At 45.0% G+C, this 24,674-nt stretch overlaps 4 protein-coding genes across 6 annotated transcripts; 3 read left to right on the forward strand and 1 right to left on the reverse strand.

The window, feature by feature from the left end:
- On the forward strand, positions 1 to 4,756 carry LOC123121354 (CRM-domain containing factor CFM3, chloroplastic/mitochondrial; the record flags this gene model as incomplete). Its single annotated transcript, XM_044541304.1, is given in 9 exon segments — positions 1 to 1,192; positions 1,340 to 1,859; positions 1,950 to 2,080; positions 2,480 to 2,830; positions 2,990 to 3,146; positions 3,237 to 3,529; positions 3,614 to 3,673; positions 3,764 to 3,853; positions 4,117 to 4,756. Coding segments are annotated over 9 exon segments (2,878 nt in total), but the record flags the coding sequence as incomplete, so codon positions are not given.
- A 1,247-nt stretch (positions 4,757 to 6,003) lies between these two features.
- Positions 6,004 to 12,939, forward strand: LOC123121355 (uncharacterized). Of its 2 annotated transcripts, none has more exons than XM_044541305.1 (19): positions 6,004 to 6,559; positions 6,656 to 6,753; positions 6,906 to 7,041; positions 7,199 to 7,327; positions 7,402 to 7,524; positions 7,629 to 7,732; positions 7,887 to 8,022; positions 8,178 to 8,303; positions 8,398 to 8,496; positions 8,583 to 8,687; positions 8,784 to 8,894; positions 8,986 to 9,117; positions 9,209 to 9,316; positions 9,409 to 9,504; positions 10,464 to 10,647; positions 10,763 to 10,890; positions 11,011 to 11,081; positions 11,441 to 11,572; positions 12,554 to 12,939. In XM_044541305.1, the coding sequence occupies exons 1-18, from the start codon at positions 6,127 to 6,129 to the stop codon at positions 11,558 to 11,560; spliced, it is 2,439 nt and encodes an 812-aa protein (XP_044397240.1). In that variant the 5' UTR covers positions 6,004 to 6,126; the 3' UTR covers positions 11,561 to 11,572; positions 12,554 to 12,939. The 2 variants fall into 2 exon arrangements, with proteins under 2 accessions (XP_044397240.1, XP_044397241.1); XM_044541306.1 differs by having other exon boundaries at positions 6,005 to 6,559; positions 9,218 to 9,316; positions 12,554 to 12,938.
- A 1,064-nt stretch (positions 12,940 to 14,003) lies between these two features.
- Positions 14,004 to 17,623, forward strand: LOC123121356 (uncharacterized). 2 transcript variants are annotated; one of them, XM_044541307.1, is made up of 4 exons: positions 14,004 to 14,200; positions 14,340 to 14,579; positions 15,181 to 16,102; positions 16,637 to 17,623. In XM_044541307.1, exons 3-4 carry the CDS (start codon positions 15,201 to 15,203, stop codon positions 17,133 to 17,135), a joined length of 1,401 nt encoding a protein of 466 aa, XP_044397242.1. In that variant the 5' UTR covers positions 14,004 to 14,200; positions 14,340 to 14,579; positions 15,181 to 15,200; the 3' UTR covers positions 17,136 to 17,623. The 2 variants fall into 2 exon arrangements, with proteins under 2 accessions (XP_044397242.1, XP_044397243.1); XM_044541308.1 differs by lacking the exon at positions 14,340 to 14,579 and having other exon boundaries at positions 14,041 to 14,200.
- A 191-nt stretch (positions 17,624 to 17,814) lies between these two features.
- LOC123121357 (THO complex subunit 6) lies at positions 17,815 to 21,947 on the reverse strand. The gene is made up of 12 exons (XM_044541309.1): positions 21,598 to 21,947; positions 21,398 to 21,504; positions 21,211 to 21,287; positions 20,654 to 20,699; positions 20,479 to 20,539; positions 20,265 to 20,318; positions 20,008 to 20,088; positions 19,875 to 19,914; positions 19,483 to 19,589; positions 19,264 to 19,374; positions 18,243 to 18,359; positions 17,815 to 18,131 (listed from the first exon to the last, which is right to left on the reverse strand). Exons 1-12 carry the CDS (start codon positions 21,853 to 21,855, stop codon positions 18,036 to 18,038), a joined length of 1,155 nt encoding a protein of 384 aa, XP_044397244.1. The 5' UTR covers positions 21,856 to 21,947; the 3' UTR covers positions 17,815 to 18,035.
- Positions 21,948 to 24,674: the final 2,727 nt, after the last annotated feature.

Consider the following 24,674-nt stretch of genomic DNA (forward strand, 5'->3'; position numbering starts at 1 on the left):
CCCCTTCCCCTCCACCCTCCGATCGACGCGGCCGCGGCGCGCCACCTGCATCGGCAGCGTCTCCTCCCCTCGCCCTCCCGCTTCGGCATCCTCCCCATCCACCTCCTCGCCGTACAAGGCGCCGGCGCTAGACGGCGGCACGGAGATAAGGAAGAAGAAGAAGAGGAACCTGAAGCCGAGCTTCGAGGAGCAGGCGCTCCGCCGCTGGTCCGCGAGGGCGCCCTCCCAGCGCGCCTCCTTCCCCTGGCAGCGGCAGCAGCCGCAGCCGGCTCACCGAGAAAACGAGGGCGCGGAAGATCATGAGCCCAGTAGCGCCACGCTGCGGTCCATCGTGGAGTACTTCGACTACGACTCCTCGGAGGATGGCGGCGGCGGCGTCGGAGAGGGCAAGGACAAGGGCAATGACGGCGTGGCCCACGGCGAGGCGGCCCATGACCGGGACGAAGAGTCGCGTTCCCAACCGACCTACCTTCTTGGGAGCCGGCCGGTCTCCGCGCCGTGGATGCACGGGCAAGAAGGACCCACCGTCGTCGGCCGGCTGCTTTCGGGTCCGGTGGGCGGAGACGAGGAAGAGGCTGTCAGGAATGGTGTGTTCGATGATGAGTTAGATTCGGAGGATGAAGACGAAGAGTGGGTGGACAACAGTGAGGTATTGGAAGAAGAGCCAATGACAGTGAACTTAGAAGAGGAATTGTATGAGGATGAGGATTCTGCTGCGCCGACAACAAGTTCTTCTTTTCCGCTGGATTCTATACTGGAGGACCAAGCTTCCACAGGCGGTGGGTTCGACAGGAATATGAGGCGAAGCAGTGTAAGCTCAATTGTCAACACACTCAGGAATTCGATGGAGGAAAGTGCCACAATTGGGAGCTCCGAAGGGGAAGATTTTGTCCAGAAGCTGGGTTCTGTGCTCCTTCCATGGGAGAGGGAGGAGGGGAATGCGTTTGATGGTGACAATCGAGGGAGGCATAGCAACACCAAGTTGGCGGAGAGGACTATACCGGAACCAGAGCTGCGGAGGCTTAGAGACGCTGCATTGAGGATGAAGGAGAGGATGAGGGTTGGTCCAGGAGGGGTTACACATGCCATTGTGGAGAGCATCCACAGTAAATGGAAGGTGGACGAGGTGGTCAAGATGAGGTTTGAAGGGCCTCCCAGCCTGAACATGAAGAGAACCCATGAGATACTAGAGGTACCCGTTGCATTGGCCTTCTGCGCCCCTTTGATTTGCCTTATCACTACAGCCACAGATTGAGCAAAAGTACGTGTTATTATTTAACGATGCTTTCAGTTCAGTGAAATCTGATAGGCATTTGTGGTCTTTGTTATTGTCAATCAGGACAGGACTGGAGGAACTGTGATATGGAGGTCAGGGAGGTCGATTGTCTTATATCGAGGAATGAACTACAACCTTCGATGCGTGCAGTCATATGCCAAAATTGCGGAAGTTGATTCGTCTGAAAATGCTGGTGATGCCATTGGTGTTGTACCCAGCTCTGAAGAGCATAACTTGCAAAAGCCAACTGTTGAGCATGATTTGCAAAAGCCAATTGTTGAGCGCAATTCGCAAAAGTCAAGTGCAGACGATGTGAAAAGATTGAAATCTATCATGAATTTCTCTCAAGAAGCTACGGAAACATTTGATATCGATAGCTTCTTAGATCAGTTGGGACCACGGTACAAGGATTGGTCTGGTCGCAGCCCCATCCCTGTGGATGCTGACTTGCTTCCCGGTTTAGTTCCAGGGTACAAGCCACCATTTAGGCAACTTCCTTACAGGACTAAAATTAGTTTGAAAGATAAGGAAATGACAGCTTTGCGTAGACTTGCTAGACAAACTGCTCCACATTTCGCTCTAGGTACTGGAGTTTGTGAAGTTGCTTGCTTGTAATTACTTGTACTTAAGCTTCAATTATTTCTTCACACTTTTTTTACATATTTGTGGACAGGGAGAAACAGGGAACACCAAGGCTTGGCTGCTGCTATTGTTAAAGTATGGGAGAAAAGTTCTACTGTAAAGATTGCCATCAAGAGGGGGGTGCCGAACACATGCAACGATAGAATGGCGGAGGAAATCAAGGTAAATCGGACATATTTTAAGATCATTATACCACATTATCGAAATGCTTAAAATCACATGAGATTGCTTTATATGCAGATTTTCTGCTTTTGCTTACTTTTTTTATGAGGATGCAGTATGTTAGCAATTGCCCCTTATGACTGATTCAATATTTATTGCATAAATCATACTGTTTGAAACCTTGAAGAGTGAGTTGCTGAGAAAGCAATTCCATGAATGGATATATTTGTTGTTGTATCTCCTTTTCGTACCGTGCTATGTTTTATCTTCCCCTGTTGATTCTTCTGAAGTATGTTTTGGACTCTGAATATGATCATTGTGTCCCTGCTCACGATACAGCCTATGCATGTTTTTTCATGAGAACGTGTGTCTTGAATCTTTGTAACAAAACACATGCAGAAATTGACAGGAGGAGTACTTGTTTCGAGGAACAAGGAGTATATTATTTTCTATAGGGGAAATGACTTCGTGACTCCTAAAGTAAGGAAGGTCTTGGTGGAACAGCAACAACACGCAATTACTCAGCAGGAACAGGAAGAGCTGGCCAGGCTTAAAGCATCAGCCTCAATTACTGCCATCCCCAAAGCATTAAAGAATCCTCTAGTTGCTGGCACTCTTGCAGAAACTAGAGAAGCCACATCTCGATGGGGAGATTCACTTAATGACGAGCTGAGGAAAAAGGAGAATAATCGTTTGATTTTGGCCAAACATACCTCTCTTTTGAAGAACATGAAGAGAAAACTCATTTTGGTATGTTCTTCAAAATATACATGTAGAGTGGAAGTCCATATTTTCCTATTTTCATTGTTCATTTCCGAGACAGCATTACACTTCCTCTCTCCATATTTAGAAAATCTCATTGCAGTCTATATATAATAAAAATTAATAACAACTCTTTTGTATGTTCAGGCGAAAACAAAGGTTGCAAAAGCAGAGATGGCTTTGGCGAAAGTTCAGGAATATCTCTCTCCAGCAGAGCTTCCAACGGATCTGGAAACTGTTACAGACGAGGAGCGTTTCCTATTCCGCAGAATTGGCCTGAAAATGAAGGCCTTTTTGATGCTTGGTACAACTGAAACTTTTCACATAAAAGTTGCAATGTAGGATGCATAGGGTGAACACTCATGATTTACCTCTATTTGTTAAAATTTCATAGGCAGGCGGGAAGTTTTTGATGGTACTGTGCAAAACATGCACTTCCATTGGAAGCATCGAGAATTGGTCAAAATTGTTGTGAAGGGGAAGACCTTTGAACAAGTTAAACATATTGCTATCTCTCTAGAAGCTGAGAGTGGAGGCGTGCTCATTGCACTCGACAAGACAACAAAAGGATATTCAATCATTTTCTACCGTGGTAAGAACTATAAAAGGCCCCAAGTTTTAAAGCCACGGAACCTATTGACAAGGAGGCGGGCAATGGCACGGTCCATTGAGCTCCAAAGACGAGAGGTAACTCAACCGTAAACTCTGATCCTCCTCTTTTTGTACAATTTGTACTTACCTTTCATATATCGGATGGCTGAACGTTTTCAGGCATTAAATCATCATATCTCAGTTCTGCGACACAAGATCTGGAAGTTAAAGTCACAGCTTGTAAGACAATTTATATCTGATTTCATCGAATCTAATTTTTCCATGTTAACTCTTCTTGATGATGCGCTACACCTTTGTTATCATCATCAGGTACAGATGAGGGCTGCTGGGAGAAAACAGGACGCAGAGTTACTCCAAACGGTTGAGGATGATTTGTCTTCAGATGACGATAATATACAGGTAAATCATGCATGACCAGACTGGCTTAGCAAAATACTCGTTTAGAGAACCGTTTCCCGCAAGCTAGAGTGATCCCTTGCAAGCACTCTCTACAATCACAATGTGCATGTGTCCTTGCATATCGTCTCAGTATCACAGATACTTCAGTTTTTTTAAAAGTACTATCTCAGATACTAATATTAGTCTCGTATGATTTTAATAAGTTGCTTGAGGCGATTGCCTCTAAAAACCAAGAGGCTGATAGGTAGCTTCTGCTGTCGCAGGATGAAGGGGATGAAGCTTACCTGCAAACTTACGGCAGCGACGATGAGGACGATGCCGACGATGATTCCAACGAATATCTCTGAGTTGTGACAGTTTTAACCGATGAAACTCCAGGCCACTGTTCTTCCCTCGCGTGGCCACATAGTCAGAACAAGGCACAGTTCCAATCGGTAAGGCGACGCATGGCTCGTGTGGTTTCGACTTCTGCACTGCTACAGCACACCGATAGCATGTCCGTAGCCTTCAACTGAAGATGTTGCCAGTATGTGGTTCATATGGCTTGTTACCACCAATGAGGTTGTAACTTCAGTGGCATCGTTTTGTATTTTGACAAGGAGCTCCTTGTCAAAATGCAGACTCAACGAGGTTTCCTCTAACATATGGCCAAGCTGGTGTTTTTCGGAAGAGGAGGTTTGCAAGTGGAAGTGTGTATGAACCAGGCTTCGGTGCGTTCCTTCTGCAGCAGCCGTAGATTTTGAAAAAGTAATCCATGTGGTGTTCTTGGTTTGTAGGACTGGACATCTAAAAACATCTTAGAATCCTTTGCATTGTAACTAAATGTAGTGCAAATAAATCGTCAAGGAAAACGTATCTACGGATTGTACAAAACGACAATTCAAAAATCCCATGCGTTTTTTCTTTTCTTTTTTGAATCAATAAAATCCTCCGGAAAACATGATTTGACATCAAATCAATGTACTACAAGGCTTTACGTTTCTCGCGTTTGAAAGGCGCGTTCTACTCATGCGGGATTTCGCAAAAAAAGAAAGAGAAGAAAGGCGTGTTCTACTGAAAAAGGGATTTCACAAAAAAAGAAAGAGAAGAAAGGCGTGTTCTACTGAAAAAGGGATTTCACAAAAAAAGAAAGAGAAGAAAGGCGTGTTCTACGGAAAAAGTACGGGTCTGCTACGCGTCGGTCGGCGGATCCTTTTAAAAGATCCGCCGCCTCGCGAGCCGTTGGATGTGACACAGATCTAGCGGGGTGAACTTCTTTTCTCTACTTTGCAACAAAGACCTTGTTGCAGAAACATTTGTAACAGAGATTGTGTTGTAGAATTTTTGCGCAACAGAGATTGTGTTGCAGAATTTTTTTGCAACACAGGTTTTGTTGCATATTTTTCTTTTGCAACATAGGTCTTGTTGCAATTTTTTTTGCAACAACGGTCTTTTTTGCACATTTATTTTTTGCAACAGCAGTGATGTTGCATAAGTGGACGGGCCCTGTCGATCGAGAAGAGGGAGGAGGAGAGAGGGTGAGTGGTGGTGGAGGCGGCCGACGACGGCGACGGCGGAGCATGTGCTCGCCGGCACCAGTGGTGGCACAACAAGGGTGCTCGCGACGATGCGGCTGGACGAAGGAGAGAAGAGGGAGGAGGAGATAGGGTTGATGGTGGTGGAGGCGGTCGACGCCCGCGACGGCAGAGCGCGTGCTCGCCGGCGTCAACGGTGGCACAACGGGGGTGCTCGGCGTGGCGCGACGGAGGTGCTCGCCGGCGTCAGCGGTGGCGCATCGGAGGTGCTTTGGAGGAGCACGGGTAGTGGCTGCTCTGGAGGGGGGTCCAGATTCGGATCCCGCATCGGGGGTGCTTTGGAGGAGCACGGGTGGTGGCTGCTCTGGAGGGGGGTCCAGATTCGGATCCCGCAACACATCAGTTGTTATGGTGGGAGAAATCGCAACAACCGCTTAGTTGCAAAAACTAGCCTAGGTAATAGGTTTACTCTAGCCATCTTATTAAAATCTAATCCAACAGCTACGGAGATGGCGAATGCACGTGTTGTGCTTCGTCGGGTGATCCCAATCATTTCCCAAAAAGTATCCTGAACAATGGCCGTGTGATCCGTCTGTTTGGCACAGAATACGTCTTCGGCAGGGCTGGGCTTTAGTGCTTTACGCCTTTACCATTTCAGCGCCCCGCTGCTTCGCTCGCTTTGTGAGGGAGTTCCCTCTTCTCTTCTCCCCTTCTCGAATTTTGAATTCCCATCGAATTTCACCAATCCCCCACTCCGCCATGGACCCGGAGCCGCGGCGGTGGGCGGCGACGTACACCACGCAGGTGAGGCAGAAGCGCAAGGCCTACCACGACGGGGTCCTCCTCCTCCGCCCGGACTCCCGCCGCCTCGTCCTCCTCGACGACGCCGGTGTCACCATCGACGCCAGGTCCCTCCGCGCCGGCGAGTCCGTGTCCGAGGGCGCCTCCGTCGAGTTCCCGTGCCACCTCGTCGACGTCGGCGAGGCCCAGCGCGTCCCCACCACCGCCCGCCCCGGAAGGCCCTCCGAGCCCGCCGCTCCCAGAGCCGCCCACCGCGGCGGCGCCAGGGCGCGTCAGAGCGCGGCCAACACCTGCGCTCCCCGCGCGTTCGTGAAACCTCCCAAGAGCGGCGCCGGCAAGACCGAAGCCACGGGCTCCGGCTGCGCCAGGTCCGCCGGTTCGACGTCCCAAGGTTTGCGCGCCACCTGTTCTACGTATGTCCTGCGGAGGCTGAACAAGCTGGCTCTACCCCGAGGGCTGAACAAGTAGGGTGCGCTTTTGTTTGCAGAGTGGAGCGCGATGTACACCACCCAGGTTTCGCAGAAGGCTAAGAGGTATCACGACGGTTTCCTGAAGCTCGTTCAATCTGGGTTGTATTCCAAGCAGGTAGGATGCAATGCACATCTCTGATAAGTGTTTTCCATTTGTATATCGAAGGTCGGAGATGCTAATTAGTAACCATAGGCTGATTGGCATGTGATCAGTTTATTTCGGGTGATAAAATGTCATGAATCATCGTGTGAATTAAAATGTTTCAGATCGTTTTGCTGGATGAAGAGGGCCAAGTACTGGGGACCAGGCACCTCAAGTCAGGGGAGTGTGTGGAAAGCGGCAAGAAATGCAGTTTTCCTGGCTATCTGATTGAGATCGGCAAGGCCACAAATCTAAACAAAGGTTGGTTTCGTACATCTAGTATAGATAGACTTCTGTTACGAATATGCGCGTGTGCCTGCTGAGACTTTCTGACTTGTTGCGAGTTATAGAAAAATCCTAGAGAACGTTTTCTTTGCTGTCACTGAAAGGATGTGTTTCTGCATTGATAAATATGAAGGTGGAGATCCTAAATCTTCAGAAGAACACATGATGCAGACAAGACCAAAGGGAGTGGAGAATGCGAATAGCAAAATGGGAATTGGAACAACAAGTTCCCTGAAATTCATCAGTCCACAGAAGTTCCATTGTAGGTGGACTTGAAGTTACACATCCTTCCAGCATATCACAGTGAGAACCTCATTTGTCTCAGCAATTTTGTAGGTTTTGACAAGAGTAAATCAGAAGCCACTTCTGGTTCTAACAAGCCAGAGCTTGGAAAGAGTGAAGTTGCAGCTGCTGGCAGCACAGGGAGCCTTATGGGTTCGGCAGACTCAAGTTTCAAAGGTTAATTTGTAGCCTCCCGTATAAACGATGCTTGTGCTTTGAACATGTAATGTATTATTTTTATTATATATTGAGGCTTATATGGAATGTGCATCCTTTTGTAGAAGTGGAATGGAGTGTCTTATACACCGCCCAACTAATTCAAAAGGCAAAGAAGTTTCATGATGGCGTTATAAGGCTTGTCCAAGCTGGTCCAAATGTAAAGCAGGTTAGCAACTAACGCTCAGTTCTTAATGGACATGCTAATTTGAGGTTGGTGTTTTATGATAGCTTTAACAGAGGAGATGCTGTTGGATTATATCAAATCAAATGCTGTGATGACTGTACAAAGGTGTTTTTAGCTGTATTAACTGTATTTTCAGATTCTTTTACTGGATGAAGAAGGTGGAGTGCTTGGCACCAGATATTTCAATTCAGGTGAATCTATTGAATGTGGAAAGAGATGTCAGTTTCCTAATTATATTATCGAAGTCACTGAGCTCAGAAATAAAATGAAAGGTTAGTTTCGTTCATGCTTAAGGACAGTCATTTTTGTATACAGTTTTCCACTTATAATTCTGCATCTGCAAATAGGTGAGTTCTACTTATAGAAACATACTTTTTTTGTTCTGTGACATGTGAGATTTCTTATTAGTTTGCTAATTTGTATGCAGATGTAGAACATACACATGCTGCTGGGGAGGCTTCAAGTCACACAGTGCCTAAGAATGGAGAGAATACGCGTGAAAAGGATGACAAAAGTAAATCTCCAAAGTTTGTTAGTCCATTCAGGCTCCATGGTATGTGATCACAAGGTTACACGAACATTGGATGTGTCTTCCTGCTTACCACATATTCTATTTGCAATCATTCATCTGTCTCCACAATTAGCAGATCATCGGAAGACTAAAACAAGAAGCACTACCGACTCTAACAAGCCACAGGTCGGAAAATCAGCATGTAGTAACGTGGGCGATCCACTTAACTATCATGGTAGCTGAGCTTAACTTAATAATCAGTTTGTTCTATTTTCTGCTGCATGTATATCTTAATGTAGTAAAGCCGCTGTTTGTTTCCAGTATTTACAGATCTTCAGAGGGGTAAACCAGATTGCACGGTTGGTTACAGAAGAACAGACCTGGGGTCAACATCTAGTGACATCGATAATCAACATAAATTCAATGGTACCTGGGCTTAATTTTACACACTATTTCTAATACTTATGCAGTTGATTATATACTTTTATGTAGTGAGACACTGAGACTGCTGGTGGTTTCCAGATTTTGCAGATAACCAGAGGGGCACATCAGAATTTTCTACCAGCAAATCAACATTTAATGACCTGGGAAAATCAGCATTTGGTGGCATGGATGATCCACATAAATTTGATGGTACTTGGGATTAATTTTACGCACTGTTACTATTTCTGCAGCTTCTTGTATACTTTTATGTAGTGAGAGTGAGACTGCTGGTGGTTTCCAGATTTTGCAGACACCCAGAGGGGTACATCAGGATTTTCTACCAGTTATAACCGGCCAGAAGTTGGCAAATCAACATTTAATGACCTGGGAAAATCAACATTTGGTGGCATGGATGATCCGCATAAATTTGATGGTACTTGGGATTAATTTTACGCACCATTACTATTTCTGCAGCTTCTTGTACACTTTTATGTAGTGAGAGTGAGACTGCTGATGGATTCCAGATTTTGCAGATATCCATAGGGGTAAGTCAGGATTTTCTACCAGCTATAACCGGCCAGAAGTTGACAAATCAATTCTTAATAGAATGGATGATCCACTAAAATTTTGTGGTACTTGGACTTGATGCTCATACTTTCATCCTAGCTCTACTACTGGCTGGTGTTTGAATGCAAAAATAACCATGTTTCTCCACAATTTGCAGGTCTTCGGGATGGGAAATCAGTGTGTCCCACTAGTTTTGTCGGGAGAGAGGTTGGAAAATTAACATTTGGCAACGCTGATGATTCTTTACGGACTGGTTTGTACACCTTTACTGAACTGCTAGCTTAAATATCTTTGCATAGTTCCTTCCAGACAAGACAAATAGGAAGAAAAATAGGTTAGTTTGTTATGCACCTGTGGTGAATGCCACAAGGACAGTGGACTTTTGAGAGGCAATTTACTGCTATTCCTTGGACTAGCCAAGAATCATGGATACACACCTCAAATATGACAATCCGATCAGTTGTTATACAAAGAGTGAACATATTAACATGCAAAACAGTAACTGGTTACCATTTATGAAACAGATTACAGCTGGCATTGTGTAATATTCCGTACATAACATGTAACGCCAAAGTTAATGGTGAACAAGTAGGGTTTTTTATTCGAGACTAATGCTCAGCTAAGGCGGGTTCGAGTAACACAAAAATGTACCAACTCCAAATTAGTTTGATATAGGTGTCAATTAGCAGTTCAGGATGTTTGATTGCTTGCACCGTGAACTCGTGAAGTGTTCAGTTACATAGCACTGTGAAGCAACTGTTGCAGAGTCGTGATGTATGGAAAATGGTTCTTCCTTATTTCCTTTAATTCGCTTGATAGGTAAATAGTAAATCTAGATACATGATTCTGTAAACATTACAAGCATTAAAATTTGAAACAGCCGTGGTCTATTCTTCAGTTATGCACATTTTCCTCAACTTGTTCTTGCTTATTACCAGAAGACTAATTGACAATCAAAGTTCCGAACGTCATAATTTAGAAACAAGTACTTAAAGAGTCCCCACAGTGCTGCACTAGTTATTGCAAAGTAAGATGCTCATTCTGAAGGAAATATTGTTTCGCAAGGTGCCTGCTTGATCCTTGTGGTATCAACTTGGATGGCTTGCACAACTACTCCAATTCATGTTTATTGATGTGTTTGCACAAGTACTCCAATTCATGTATATTCATGTGTTTTTATATTAATAACAATAACATCATTTTGATCTATAGCTTCCCAAATACTATCTATCATGAAGCCCCCAGCTGGATTGTCTCACTTCGCTACCCAGCTTCGTACATCTGTGCAATCTTGCTTGAAGCTGGATACTGCACAGGCAAAGAACTCAGTAATCACTCATAATAGGAATGAATTATCAGGGAATGCGTATCGAAGTTACAATCATCAGGCCATCATGTAAGATGTTAATGCTTTGTTTCATGTTTAAATCCTACAATATTGCTTTACAGTGAAGCTCCAGCATGACAAATAGAATAACAAGTGAATATTGACACTAATGATGCTTCTGTAGGAAACCACCAGCTTTTGATGCTTCGGACTTGGAATTGATAGATCTCCCAGGATCTGAGATGTGCAATGCAAACGAGCAGAAACTAGTATCGTCAGGCAATCTTAACACTGTAAACTGTAATGGTACAGGTAAGTTTGCTTCAGTGAATTTACTTGCACCGAGACCAGCTTATACATCTTACAAAGTGTCCGTGCCAGTGCCACCGAGACTAAACGACAAATGCTGCCATACTGGTCTGTACTTGACAGGTTCTGCGCCAATTTCGAATGTCACTAGCATGCCAAACTTGCGAGAAGACAAAAGTGGAACTGCAGATCAGGTTTGCACCCTATGCTGTCGAAATTTTCCCTGAGGCCTTGTTCGGTTCCTTCAGATTTGAAGGGGTTTGGAGGGGATTGAGAGGGATTAAATCCCCTACAAGTCAAAATCCACCTCAATCCCCTCCAATCCCCTTGTGGGAGGGATTAACCGAACAAGCCTGAGGAGGAAAGTTTTAACACTGAATTTGAGGAAGTTACTGCTTCAGCTTACTGTCAAAATATTGTGCGCCCACAGCTGCAGTTTCATTATCATCAGATCAGGCTATGGAAGTTCTAATTTTAGTGTTACGTCATAAAAAAATTCTTGCACATACTATGTTATGTTAGTCGTTTGACGTGTGCCATTGTGCGTCTGCAGCTCGGCGCAAATAACACAGCAGAGGACCCCAAATATGACAGTGGCCCTTCTCGTACATGTAGAGATCCCACGATCCAGGATTTGATAGATGACTGCCCTTCTTTTGATCTTGGCTTCTAATGGAAGTGGAAGGTACAGCTCTATTTTGTACTCGTACTGCATAATCTTTACTCCTACAAAGATGTCTACCTCTCTCCTATCTTCGTCAGCAATTTGTATGCCGCCCCTGACCCTGCTCCTCCTTATTGATAGAGCCAGATACTATATGATTTTATTATTTATAATAACTTAGGGACAACTTGCTAGTCACATTAGATAACATAATCTGGGATATTTGCTTCGCATATTGCACATAGTGAAGCATGTCTGAACTTGACCGATCTCGAAGCGCATGCTTTACTTGCACAAAACTCGTATTTTGGGCATGTTTGACATGCCGCGTTTTGAAGCCACAAATCAGGATGAAAGTAAAAAAATCTTGAAATATCTTCCGTGGCAAACTTCAGTTCTGATAGGCATATGGGACATATAGCCAAGGAAACGCAGCTTCTGTGAAGACATGAACCGGTCACCATCGACCATCCATGACTTGGTAGAATCATACTGACATACGTAACGAAAACCCACGCCTTTCACAGCAGCACAGTAGAAGTTTCTGCCGCCCCTTTCATCTCGCCGGCAGCTGGTCACTGCAGCACGTGGTGGTGAATTGGATTCACGCGCCTACGTCCCAGTCGTGGACCAACAGCTGCTGGATCTATCTATGTACTGTTGGTTAGGTAAAACCACCGGCTGCTACATGCCCAATAGAGAGCATGCAGGCTGCAGCTCACAGCCCAATACATACGAGGCAACTTCCGAGGCCTAACCCGTGTACACTTGTTCGCTTCTCTGCTGCTGGACGGGAAGCTGTGCACAGCTTTTGCACGTTCTCTAAAAGCCTTGCACGTAACAGGAAAACGCACAGCCTGTGGCAAGCCAAAGATTGCTCTGTACAGTCCATTCGAGATGTACGCTCGGACGGCTTCGGAAACGAAAATATCTGTGCAGAAACTGCTGACTCCTGTGGTTTCCTTTGCTTGCTTGCTGAGCTTTGCTTTGCATTGTATGCAGGGTGCCGTGCATGGCTTGGGCGGGCTGTGTCACGAAACGATCAAATCTCTTGATTGTTGGCGAGAGATCGGGCAAAAGCAGCAGTTTTTCTCAGGAAATTAAGCGCGTTGAGCGGGGAGAAGGACGACCTTACGTGTGGGTGGCCATGATTGCGCACTCTGCAGTTTTACTCTCGTCTTTTGCAGTATATATAGCATGGCCTTTTGTTTTGATATGTTGGTTTTTTTATAGCTTGCCGCATATAGCATGGCCTTTTGTTTATAAAATCATAGAGACTAGAACATGTGTTCGCAGTGAAAAGCCATGGATGCTGTTTATAGAATGGAAATCTTGTGGAGACTTTGCTTAGTTCTTTTACATTGTCGGCGATTTTGTGGAAATCAATGTTGTCGGTACTGGTTTCAACAACAGAAAATCCATACGGGCTTGTTTGATTCACAAGGTATCAAAGACATAGTAAGAAAATAAAATAAGAATAGGAAGAATAAAAAAATTCAAAATGTCACGTATTCTTAAATTCTAGCATATGACTAGAAAACTACAGAATTAGCAGCAAATAGTGTTTGATGCACTGCAACAAAAGTAAAGTGGACCAAACAATCTGCACAGACAAAAACTTGGGATAAAATTTATTTTGGTTTTGCTATTTATCAGATACCTGAAATTTTTCCAGGCGCCGGTCACCTCTTCCTTCCTTCCAACCCCACCGGAGAAGAAGAGAACTCGCCGGAGAAGCAATTGCCCCATTATCTATCTTAGGGTGAGTCATTTTCTCATTATCTATCTTAGGGGGTGGGTGTGCATGGGATCGCCGGAGTTGTGCGGCGGGGCTTAGAGGGATGGCCGAGGTGGCGGCAAGCAGCGACGATGGGGGAAGGTTGAAGGGAGGGCGGGGCGGCGAGGTGGTATGCGGTAGCGCCCGCCGGCCGCGGAGGGTGGAGGCAGGTGAATGGGGCAGGGTAGGCTGGGGGTTGCGGGAGGAAGAAGATAAACAGTGACAGCACGTTTCTAACCGTTGGATATTGATCTGATGGCCTAAATCGTAAGTGACTGACATGAATCTCTATTTCGGGTGCTTGGTCCCAATTTATTTATGTGAAATTCCTTTGAACCTAAGGACATCCGCAGAGGTTTTTTTTTAATAGTAGAATGTTAAAGAGGTCTACTTTAACTGCTCGAATACACACATACATGTAAATAATGATCTAAACGCTTTTATATTAATTTACGGAGGAAGTACTTATTTAGTGTATTGTTTTTGGGAGGTGGAGTGAGTCACACACCCGGCTCAAGTGGAAGGTGATGTGGCGGCATCAGCGGGGCACACACGTCCCCACACACACCGCCCCCTGGCTACCCCACCCCTTACACCACTCCAAGCAGAAAACAGCAGCAAATTATAATAATATAAGTTAGAAAATAAAACAAAAGAGACGAGGAGAGAGAAACCTATGGATAGGATTCCACAGATTCCCATCGAGATCGAGAAGGCACGGATCCTCCCAGTCCCATTCCCCCTTCGCTCGCCCCCAGAAACGGAAAACCGGAATAAAATCGTAGTCAAAGACGAACGGAGAGAACGAACAGACCAGCAGCGGAAATCCAGCGAAGCACGGCGCGGCGCTGTCAGCCGGCCAGCCAGCCAAGGTAAGAAGAGGCGCTTGCGCTTGCGCGCCTAACAAAAATGACGAGAAAATTTTCTTTTCAATTTTATTTACAAGTAACTAAAATATCTATCTTTGCGTCTGATTGTTCCCCTTTGCTTTGCTTTCACGTCATTCTCCAGAGGGGGCAGACAAGCAACGCAAGAGACCTCCCGATCCCCTGCCCGCAGTCTCCGCTCCCCGGTTTCCCCCTTCTCCATTTATTAGGGGCACGTTCACTTGTTGATCCAGCTACTTCACCTTGCTAGCTGGGGATCGGCGTCTCCCCTCCTCGCCGCTCAAGTTTCCAAGCGCCTGGCTCGAATCTACTTCACGTGGGTGGGGCTCGCTCATCCCACCTCCGCTTCTTGCCGCCGATCCAGGTCAAGCACCTTCGCCTGAAAATTTTCTTGGGATGTCGTCAATGATTGTCCATGTCATGCGATTATTTCATGGAGCCGAGTTTTCTTGGAATTAAACAAGATAGGAGTCCGGGCAGTTCCCCGGGCCAGATCCAGCCGCCATGATTAGTCCCCTCACTCGGTAGGGGTCGGGGGGTCTGTCGGCGGTACTCGCGTAATCTTTTACTACTGCTTCCCTTCCAAAGTTGCACTCCCGCTGGAATCAGTAGTAATGGTTGCCTTCTTCTTGGCCATGGCCCATGGGTGGACATTTCTGTGCTTCAACGTTGCTTGCTTGCTTGCTTGCTTTGGGGAAGCGACATAGATAGTGCTATCATATACTGCACCGTAGCAGTGGCACTGTCCTATATCTGGCATCTAAATTGTTCCTGACACCAAGTAAATTAATCATGGACGTTTGTGAATGGTTTGTCCAATAATTTTGGGAATGCTTGTGAATTATTATGCATGTTACGTTGTGGCTCTCATCTCTTATATATAGAGAGAACGTTTTGCTGATACTGTTTTCACTTCGAAACAAGTACTATGAGCTAATGCTGATGGTCAACTTTCTGATGGTCAGATCCTTGACATGCGAGACTGATGGCGGCGGCAGAAGCGAGAGCTGCTTGGCAACGGGCCGCCAACCGCTGCCTATTTCAGGAGGATGCAAAGAGGGCTCCGAAACTGGCCTGCTGTCCACCGTCGATGCAACAGCATGAAGCAAACAGCGGGAACCCCACCAGTCCGCGAGACTGCCACATCCCAAACTTCATGCATCTGAACTGGAACCCGATGAACTCCAATCAGCCGATAGATGCGTGGTTTCTTCAGCTGCAGCCCAATTTCGGGTGCCACAAGGTGCTTTCTGGTGACCATCTGAATTACATGGGCGGAGAAGCCAATGTGAAGAAAGTGGACAGTTTCTCGCCCGTCTCTACGCTTGACGACATCAACACGAAGAAGAGCGAGTGCCCTTCTGAGCCGCCATGGATGGTCTCAACAGCTTTTATGAAGCAAACATCTGAAGCACCTTGCGAAGGGTGCCCTCAAACGAGTCTCAAGTGCAGAGGAAATTCCAATAACTTCCTTCACGAGGATAAAGAGGTTATGGACTTCAATACTTTTGACCCTTTGTTTCCGAAGAAACCAAAGAAGGCATGCTATGAGATGGATCCACCTTGGGAACAAGACAGGAAGTCTCAGCCCTGGTGGCAAGTAGCTGACGAGGAAGGATTGGCTTCGCTTGTTGCAGAAAGAGCAATGCAGCACATTGAGAACAACGATCTGCCAAAACCCACTCAGATAGTGCGTATTCATGGGGCAAAATTGAACGGCCATGAAAGCAAGGATGGCTGTGGGAAATCATCATCTTCTTCTGGTAAAGAGTCGCAGCCTCAACTACACGACACTATGATGTGCAGCTATAGCCTCTCAAGCACCAATGAGATGAATTCATCTGACGGTGGAGGCTGGCAACAGTCTCACAAAAATGATGCGCATGGGTATGTGTGGTTTCATTTGTCTTGTTTCATAACCATCAAAACTACAACTAGGTGTCCTCCTTTGTAGATTTGCCCGCCATATGTACTTTCTTTTCTTTTATTATGTAGTTTTTCACTACAAGGAATCTTTTATAGCTCCATTATCTACATATTACACCCAACCCTAGTTAGGCTGAAATTAAAGGAACAGGCTGTTAATTTTGCTCCAGTCTGTATATATGCAGTGAATCTCTGTCAGTCCTTTGTGCGTTGTCATAATCAAAATTGCAAGCCAGTTAAACTTGTTTTCGGTAATTTTGCGACAAGAACAAAAAACTTATTATGGATAAAAGTTAAATGCGCCCGGGTAAAAGTTGACTGAATTTAAGTTTAATGTAATTTGGCATCATGTCCACTGATGTCCATTTTATGCCTCTTTTGTATATTGTTATTATGTTATTCCTGGAAATGCCTGAGGTGCCCTTTCCTTTCATCCAAGCTTCTTCCAGATTTCTGTGCATTTATTTATATCATTACATTACATTTGAAATGCAGGGGCACGCAGGATTCATATAGTAGTGGTGATCACACACCAGGCAGCAAGCCCACATATCAGAATCAGAAAGACGCCGAGAGGGCCCAGCTACTGGACGCTCTTCGCCATTCGCAGACACGGGCTAGGGAAGCCGAGGTGGCTGCCAAGAATGCTCATGATGAGAAAGACCATGTCGTCAAGCTATTGTTTCGTCAGGCCTCGCACCTCTTTGCGTGTAAGCAGTGGCTGAAAATGCTGCAGCTGGAGAACATATGCCTCCAGCTCAGGTTGAAAGAGCATCAGATAGCAGCCATGTTCCCGGAGCTTCCCTGGACGGTGATGAAGGAGGAGAAGGTGGACCCAGAAGGGGAGCGAAAAGGCAGGGCAAAGAAGAAAGGCAGGAGGCAGAACAAGGAAGGTGGCTTCTGCAAGGCCATCATGTTTGCAGTTGGCGTAGGCATCGTTGGTGCAGGATTGCTCCTTGGCTGGACCTTTGGGTGGCTGCTGCCCAGGTTGTAAGTTCTTCTACCTAGCGTGCAGTTCGACGAATAGGTGGTAGGTAAAGCTCCTGATATCTGCTTTGTGGAGTAGGAGGATGAAATGATGGAATTCTTAGAACCACTTGTATTTGGAAGCCTTGCTGGTGATATCTCTCCACGGTCCACGCCACGCCTTTGTGTATATATAGGAAGGGTTTTAGTGTACATATTTGCCAGAGATGGGTATTTCTGGCACACCTGTTGGTTCCATGGGTGATGGGTTGAAGGTGTAAATAGTGTGCCTGAGTGGTGGTGGAACTCCAAAATCAGTCGACTTGAACGGTGTGTAAGCCTGTACTGTAAGTATGTCTGTTTAGACAATGTGTACTGCAAGCATATGTAACTTTGTTGTATTCTTGATGTAAGAGGAGTTGTATTAGTCGCTGGTTGGTAGCAACTACATGTAAACCTGGGCTGTAAGCCTATAACTTGGTTCTTTGTTTAATGTATGTAAGAGAAGTTGTATTACTCAGCTTGGTGTTGACTAACTGAGCACACAATTTGGTGGCAATTTCATCTTTTTGTTGTTGTTGTTGATGATAATTTGAAGTTACCTAGAGCTATTTTAATCTCAGAAACCAAATTTATCGAGCAGTAAGAGTTGCAGGAGTAGCTCTTTCTTTCTAGCTACCTCCAAAAATTAACATATGTGAAACAGATTGAGACGGATTGTATCGAAACCTCCAACAGAATATCTTTGAACAAGGACATTTACAAAGAATCTATCCTTGTCAGGGAATCATTCCACAGACTGAAGTGAACTGATACTCGTATTACAACAGTGAGGGGAAAAAGAAATACAGTTTCGCACTCCACTGACTAATGTGGGAGTGGCAAACGGAAATTGCGCAGTAACGCTTCATCAGCACTCGGTAACTGATTACCTATCCAGGCCACGGCAGCGAAACGCGCAGAGATGGCTCCCAAATCCAGAGATGACATCCACCAGACCCCCATGCCCAGCAACAGCTGCCATCTGTAACGGCATGGGTAGCAAGCAAGTGAGAACAGAATTTCCAGCCCCAGATATTGGAAGATGACGCAGATCCAAGAAGTGGTCTCGACTAAAAGGGACATGGATACATACCCCGGACGAATGCATGGAGACAGAAAATGCCGATGGAGGAGCGCACTTTATTTGCGAAACAACAACCCCGTTGATCGTGAAACGGGAGAGAGCAGGTTCAGCGCCGACCGCTAAAATCTGAATGGATGTGGTATGAACAGGAAAAAAATGCGGAAACGGTTAGCATGCTATTGGAAGCAAAAGAGTTGAGATAAATCATGCATGCCACTTTGTTGTTTATATTACTCATCTCCCTTTTTCACATAAATAGTCTGGTAATCAACCAAATCTCAAATGCTTGGTGGTGTCTTTAGTGATAAATTCGAACAGTCTTCTGTGATAAAACATACACCAGTGGGAATTGTTGTTCACCTTAACCATATCAGATGCATGGAAATGATTGAAGTAATTGGATATGTGGGTGTCTAGTTTGTTATAGCCATAGTGCTTGCTAAACTCAGTAAAGGCAGGCATATGTCTCTAATATTATTGCCTGTCCACCTTTAAGCCAATGACGAGCCGCTTCTAATGATGGGCATTGAGTAACATTGGAAGTTCACCATATACTGATCATTTCCTGCCTATCTACAAATTAGTGATGAGCTATTTCTATTAATGAGCACTGATAACCTTACCAGTTTACGAGGCATTACTATAGTGGATGTTTCTTATCCATCTTCAAACTAAATAGTAGCTATTTCTAACAATGAGCATTGAGCAACCTTACCAGTTTACTGGACCAGTTTAGTGGCCATCTGAATCATGAGTTACACTGAATCATTGACCAATTTATTGAACAAAAAGGAAGGTCCATTGACCAATTTTACTAAACGTGTTCTCGGTTAAGTTATGGGTTTTAGTTACTGTCCTATTTATATTTTGAATCGGTGAAAAAAGGAAGAAGTGTTCTTCTATAAAACTCATAGTTATGAGCATTATAAAAACTGTTCTATTTTCAAGTTTTATTCCAACCTAACCAGCTAACTAAAGGTCTTACTTGGGCAGGGAGGAAACAAATGAACATCTACAGATCAGCACTTACTTGATTTTTGTCAAACAACAAATCTTGAACAGGAGCACCACAATCTGCGTTAAAGATGCACTCATTTGAAAGAAGACTCCAAACTGATATACCACTAGAAGTACCACAAGCCTGGGAATAGTACAACCCAAAACAAAGTAAGATACATAACATACAGCAAAAAACTTGGCTAAAACTAACAAACACTTAGTATCTATATGAGCTAGATGTGCCCAATACCAGCCAACTTTCACTCGCATCAATGGCAATGCAACCGACCCACGAGCCCTCAGTTTTCTTGTTCTGTACTGGACGTATCGTCTGCGTACACTTCCCACTTCTGCAATCTAGAGTGTCCACAAAGAGCATGAATAAGCATGATAACAGAATAAAAGCTTGCCAAAGTTGAACTTATATGATAAATTTGTTAGCATGTAGCATAAGTCTTGTGGCCAGAGAAGTAAAACTAATAGGAGCAGAGATTGCTATAGCGCGTTGCGCGTTTTTTCTTTGAACGAACTAGAAAGGCAGATATTGCTGTCAATACCACTAGGAACTGGAAGAGCACAGATAAACCATATTTAAACAAAAACGAAATACAGAAACTTTCTTGAATTGAGAGGATTGCTCACCCCAGATGCGGGCTGTCCCATCTTCTGATCCAGTTACCACCTAAAAAAAGCACAAGTTTGTCCATTAATAGCTATGGCAAAATCTAGCAGGTTTTCATAAGAAAATGTTACAGTACTAAAATAATGAGCTAACCTGGTGGTTTGCCTCACGAACTGCGATACTATGCAAATAGTCAGTATGCCCCTTAAAGGTCATTTTACACTTGCCACTTTCCTGAGACAAGCAGACATGATCGAAATTATTGTCAGACACCTCAAGCAGTCACATAGAACACTAATACTATGGATATGGAAGCTTGTGACTCAAATGGTTCTTAGGCAAAAGCATATTTCATTTCAATTAATTCAGGACTTCTATATATCATATTTTTACCTCAAGTAAATACATACCACATCCCAGCAATAAGCACATGCATCACCCGCTGCTGCGAAAAGAGATCCATCCTGTTTGAAAGAAGCATAGTGGAGAAAATCAATATCCATCATAACCAAATAAGAAATCAAGCATTCTACGAGAAGAATGAGGACAGACTGCACATAAGAGGCTGTTGTGCTGCTTGCTTTCTTCAAACAGTGTGAAAATATGCAAATCTAAAGAACTAACCTGTTTGCTAATTGCAATGGCATTATTTTCTGGTATTGGAGACCGTGCACCCCAAGGGCCTCTATAAATTGACAGAAACATATATGAGAAAATGGAGGGCGAGAGAACTGGTGTATTCCTCAGGAACAAAGAACTGTCAGATCTGCATGTCCAATTGTTTAGTATGGAGTCTTACTCATGCTGAGGGTTAACCAAGTCAAGTATTGGTTCAACATGATCCCCTGGGAAAAAATGCAATGGTAAAATATCATGAGAAAGATCAAAATAAGTGCTCTACCTATTACGTAATAAATAACCATTATTTTTTAGGTAGCTTAGCTAGACAGATGATTTGTTTCACTCTGCACTCGTAGTAATATATTTGACTCAACTCATTGACAAATATCAACTTTATCATCAACGCAGGCCACAGGGATAATATTGACATAAAGCATCTGAAAAGCATTTTCAGTTTCATAGAAGTGAGCACAAATATCACGCACTTTTACAATTGTTGATTTAGATTTCATTCATGCTCTAAAATAGTAAGGCTATACTTCTTTATTCAACTGCTGTAAATCAACCATATAAGATGAGACTGAGACTATGCACAAGAAGCTGAATGCGCAAGATTGACATCTTTGCTAGTGAAAAAAAGTAGCTTTTTCTTCTTACTGAAAGTACATGTATGTAAGAACAGGTGGATAAGCACAGTTCCAACTAATCTAGCAAACCAAGCCACGAGTACATTACCTTGCAGAGAGAGTGGCAGAAGGCAGCTCTGCATCTCGTGCCATCTCCAACCCCGAATGTGGCCGTCATCCCCGCAGCTGTCACAAGCAACGGATCACGTTGTAAATTTTCCTTCTTGAGAACACTCTTGGCCGCCAATCCCACGGCACCAACAGGAAGAAATTGGTCAGAAAGAAGAAGCATTTACCTGAAGAGCAGCGGCTGAATCGGATCGTTGTAGAACTTGGCGTCGTAGACGGGGCCGCTATGCGCTTGGACGATGCAGACGGGGTCGACCAGCGCGGCGGCGGCCGGCTGAATCAAATCAAGGGGAACGGGGCGTTTGTATCAAACACGGAATAGAGCAGGGATGGGGGGAAGAAGGGGGAGGGAGGGGGGAGGCGAAACCTGGGGGGCGGCGTGGGCGGAGGCGGAGGAGGCGATGCAGGAGGACAGCGAGAAGGACGCGAGGGAGCCGTCGCTGGAGGCGGCGGCGAGGAGGACGTCCGGGTCGGGTTCGTCGCGCTGGTCGTAGAAGACGGCGCGGAAGAGGGTGCGGCAGGAGAGGTCGCGCTCCCGCAGGATGCCCCGCCGGTACGCCGCCTCGTCCCACTCGCGCGCGTCGAGTCCTGGCTGCGCCTGCACCGTCGCCGTCGCCGCCGCCATCTCCTCGCGATTCTTTTGCTGCTGGCTGCGCTGCTGCTTCTGCTTCCGGCAGTGAGGTACAGGGGGGCACAGGTCCGGAGAACAGCGGCTGGGCCTCGGTAAGAATGTGATGGTCTGGGCTGGGCCGGGCCTCGCATATATATGTATTTGAAAGAAGTATACAAATCACCCTCAAATCCACTCTTTGGGATACATACCCCCTGAACTCAAACCCCTGAAATTACTCAAACCGGGTTAATAACCCCCTTGAGCGGTTTATATGTAATCTGGAGCGGTTTATGTGTGCCCATGATTCTGATTAGGCGCTGACTGGGCAGAGAACGCTGAGTAGGCCAGTGTGGGTCCCATTAGTCAGATGGCTGTCTCGTTTCTTCCTTTTTCTATCGTCTCCTTCCCTTTTTCTTCGTCAGAGCTCTGCCTCTAGAAGAATCGCCTCCCCTCTTTCGTTCGCTAGGGCTTGGCAATCGCATGCGCCGTCCGCCGTCGCCTCCCTCATCTGTCGCTCATCCGTAGCGGGCGGAACCAAACCATGTGTCCAGGTGCTTCTCCCTCCATCTTTGCTGCTCCTCTATTTGGGTTCAGGTGTTGTTCGCCGACGGAATCGCGAGCGCCGGTGGAATCGCGTGTGCTGTAGAGGCATGGGTTCATATGACGGGAATTGAGCGCTTTAGTGCTATGATTTTAGGGGTAGATGTGGCTTTTTGATTGATTCCCTGTTTTGTCAACTGCGTCCTATGTTAGTTCAGAAAAAAGTGACCATATCTCTGGAACCGATGGCCATATATCTCTCTCTCTATCTTATGCCCTGTTTCTCCTACAGAGTAAATTGGAGAATTTGTTGTGGGTGGTTGCCCTGTTCCTATGATAGTTCAGAAAAAAGTGGGGCTGACTGAACTTTGAATGCAAGGAGAATTGGTAGGGAAAGGAGCGACCTTTCAAGATAATTTGGTGTAGGAAAACTTGCACTTTCTCCTACAGAGTAAATGAGGCTGAATGAACTTTCAGTGCACATATTTGTCTGAATTTATTGTAGATGTTTTTCCTGTTTGGTTTAGGAGAAAAGTGGACATATTTTGCCTGAATGAACTGAAGTTGCACGGTACATACTTTCAATGCAGAGTAAATGATCTGCCATGCTTGACTGAATGTTACCTTTTCCTGTACATACTTTCCTGGATTTTGTATGGTTAGAGCTAAAGATTCAACTTTATTTGTTTTCTGAATGTCGATTCTTCCTGTCTGAATTTGTAGGTTCTCCTGGTCCCGATCCATTGGACAACTTCTTAGTCAGGTTTCATTACTATGGATCATTTCAGCAAGTGGACGGAAAGTTGGATTACATTGGGGAATTGGTGGCAGAGATGTTCATTCCAAGGGATAATTTGTCCTATAGAGAATTATGTAACTATGCAGAAGATATTCATCAAGTGGAAAGAGGTCACTGCAGAGGTACTTACAGCTACAAATTACATTGGTTATTTCCAGGAAAAAAGTCAGTGATGGTCTTATGTTCCTGTCGGATGATGATTCGGTGAAGAGGATGGACATTGGAATAAAAGATGGTGGTTATGCTGATGTTTTTGTTGAAGAAATGAACATGCCAATTCAGCAGGAGCACTTTCTCCGTGATAAAGAAATGCACCAAGACCAAACCATGCTATCTGGTAGTGATGAGCAGTTTGACATATGTGTAGGTGATGAGCAATTTGACATGTATGCAGGTTTGTTGTCAGTAAATGTAAGAGAAACTTACTCTAGGCACAAAGGGAATTGGTTTTTGACTACCAATTGGAATTGCTGAGAACTAACCCAGGTAGCACTGTTGCTATCAAACTGGCAGATGATGTGAAGGATGATGAGCATGTTTTTGAGAGGTTTTACATGTGCTTTGGTGCTATTAAAAAAGGATTTCTTGCTGGCCGCAGAAAGGTTATAGGACTAAATGGTTGTTTCTTTAAAGGTGCTTGCTTTGGTCAGCTACTTGTTGCTTTGGGAAGAGATGCCAACAATCAGATGTACCCTGTAGCTTGGGCTGTAGTCGAAAAAGAAACATATGAGTCCTGGTTCTGGTTTGTTGAGAAGTTAAACAGAGACCTCAAAATCAGTAATCAAGGGGATGGGTGGGTGTTCATCTCAGACCAGCAGAAAGGACTAATAGGGGCTATAGAGGATATTCTTCCAAAAGCAGAACATAGGATGTGTGCAAGGCACATTTACTCCAACTGGAAGAAAAAACATAATGACAAAGATTTGCAAAAGAGATTCTGGAGATGTGTAAAGGCTCCTAACAGGTCTCTGTTCAACTATAACAGAGCACGGTTGGCTCAATTCACAGTTGAAGGAGCAAAGGACATGATGAATACAGACCCAATTCACTGGAGTAGGGCTTACATGAAGCTGGGAAGCTACTGTGATTCAGTTGACAATAATATGTGTGAGTCATTCAACAATTGGATCATGGAATCAAGATATCTACCTATTATATCTATGCTGGAGTGGATAAGATGCAAAATTATGGTGAGGATACAAGAATGCATTACCAAGTGTTTGAAATGGTCATGAATCATATGCCCAAACATATTTAAAAAACTGAAGCAGAATATAACAAGATCTGGAAATTGTCATGTGCTCTGGAATGGAAGAGATGGGTTTGAGGTGTTAGAGCATGATAAATACAAGTACACTGTGAATTTGCAAACAAGGACGACGATTTAAATAAGGAGAGAACGAGCTGTCGGACCTCGTGACCCCGCTCCGCTCCTAGGGTTCCCCCCGCTCCGCCGCCGCCGCCGGCCCCCTCCCCCCACCCTGCTGCGCCT

This window comes from Triticum aestivum, chromosome 5D, assembly GCF_018294505.1.
Source record: "Triticum aestivum cultivar Chinese Spring chromosome 5D, IWGSC CS RefSeq v2.1, whole genome shotgun sequence".
Classification (NCBI taxonomy): Eukaryota; Viridiplantae; Streptophyta; class Magnoliopsida; order Poales; family Poaceae; genus Triticum; species Triticum aestivum.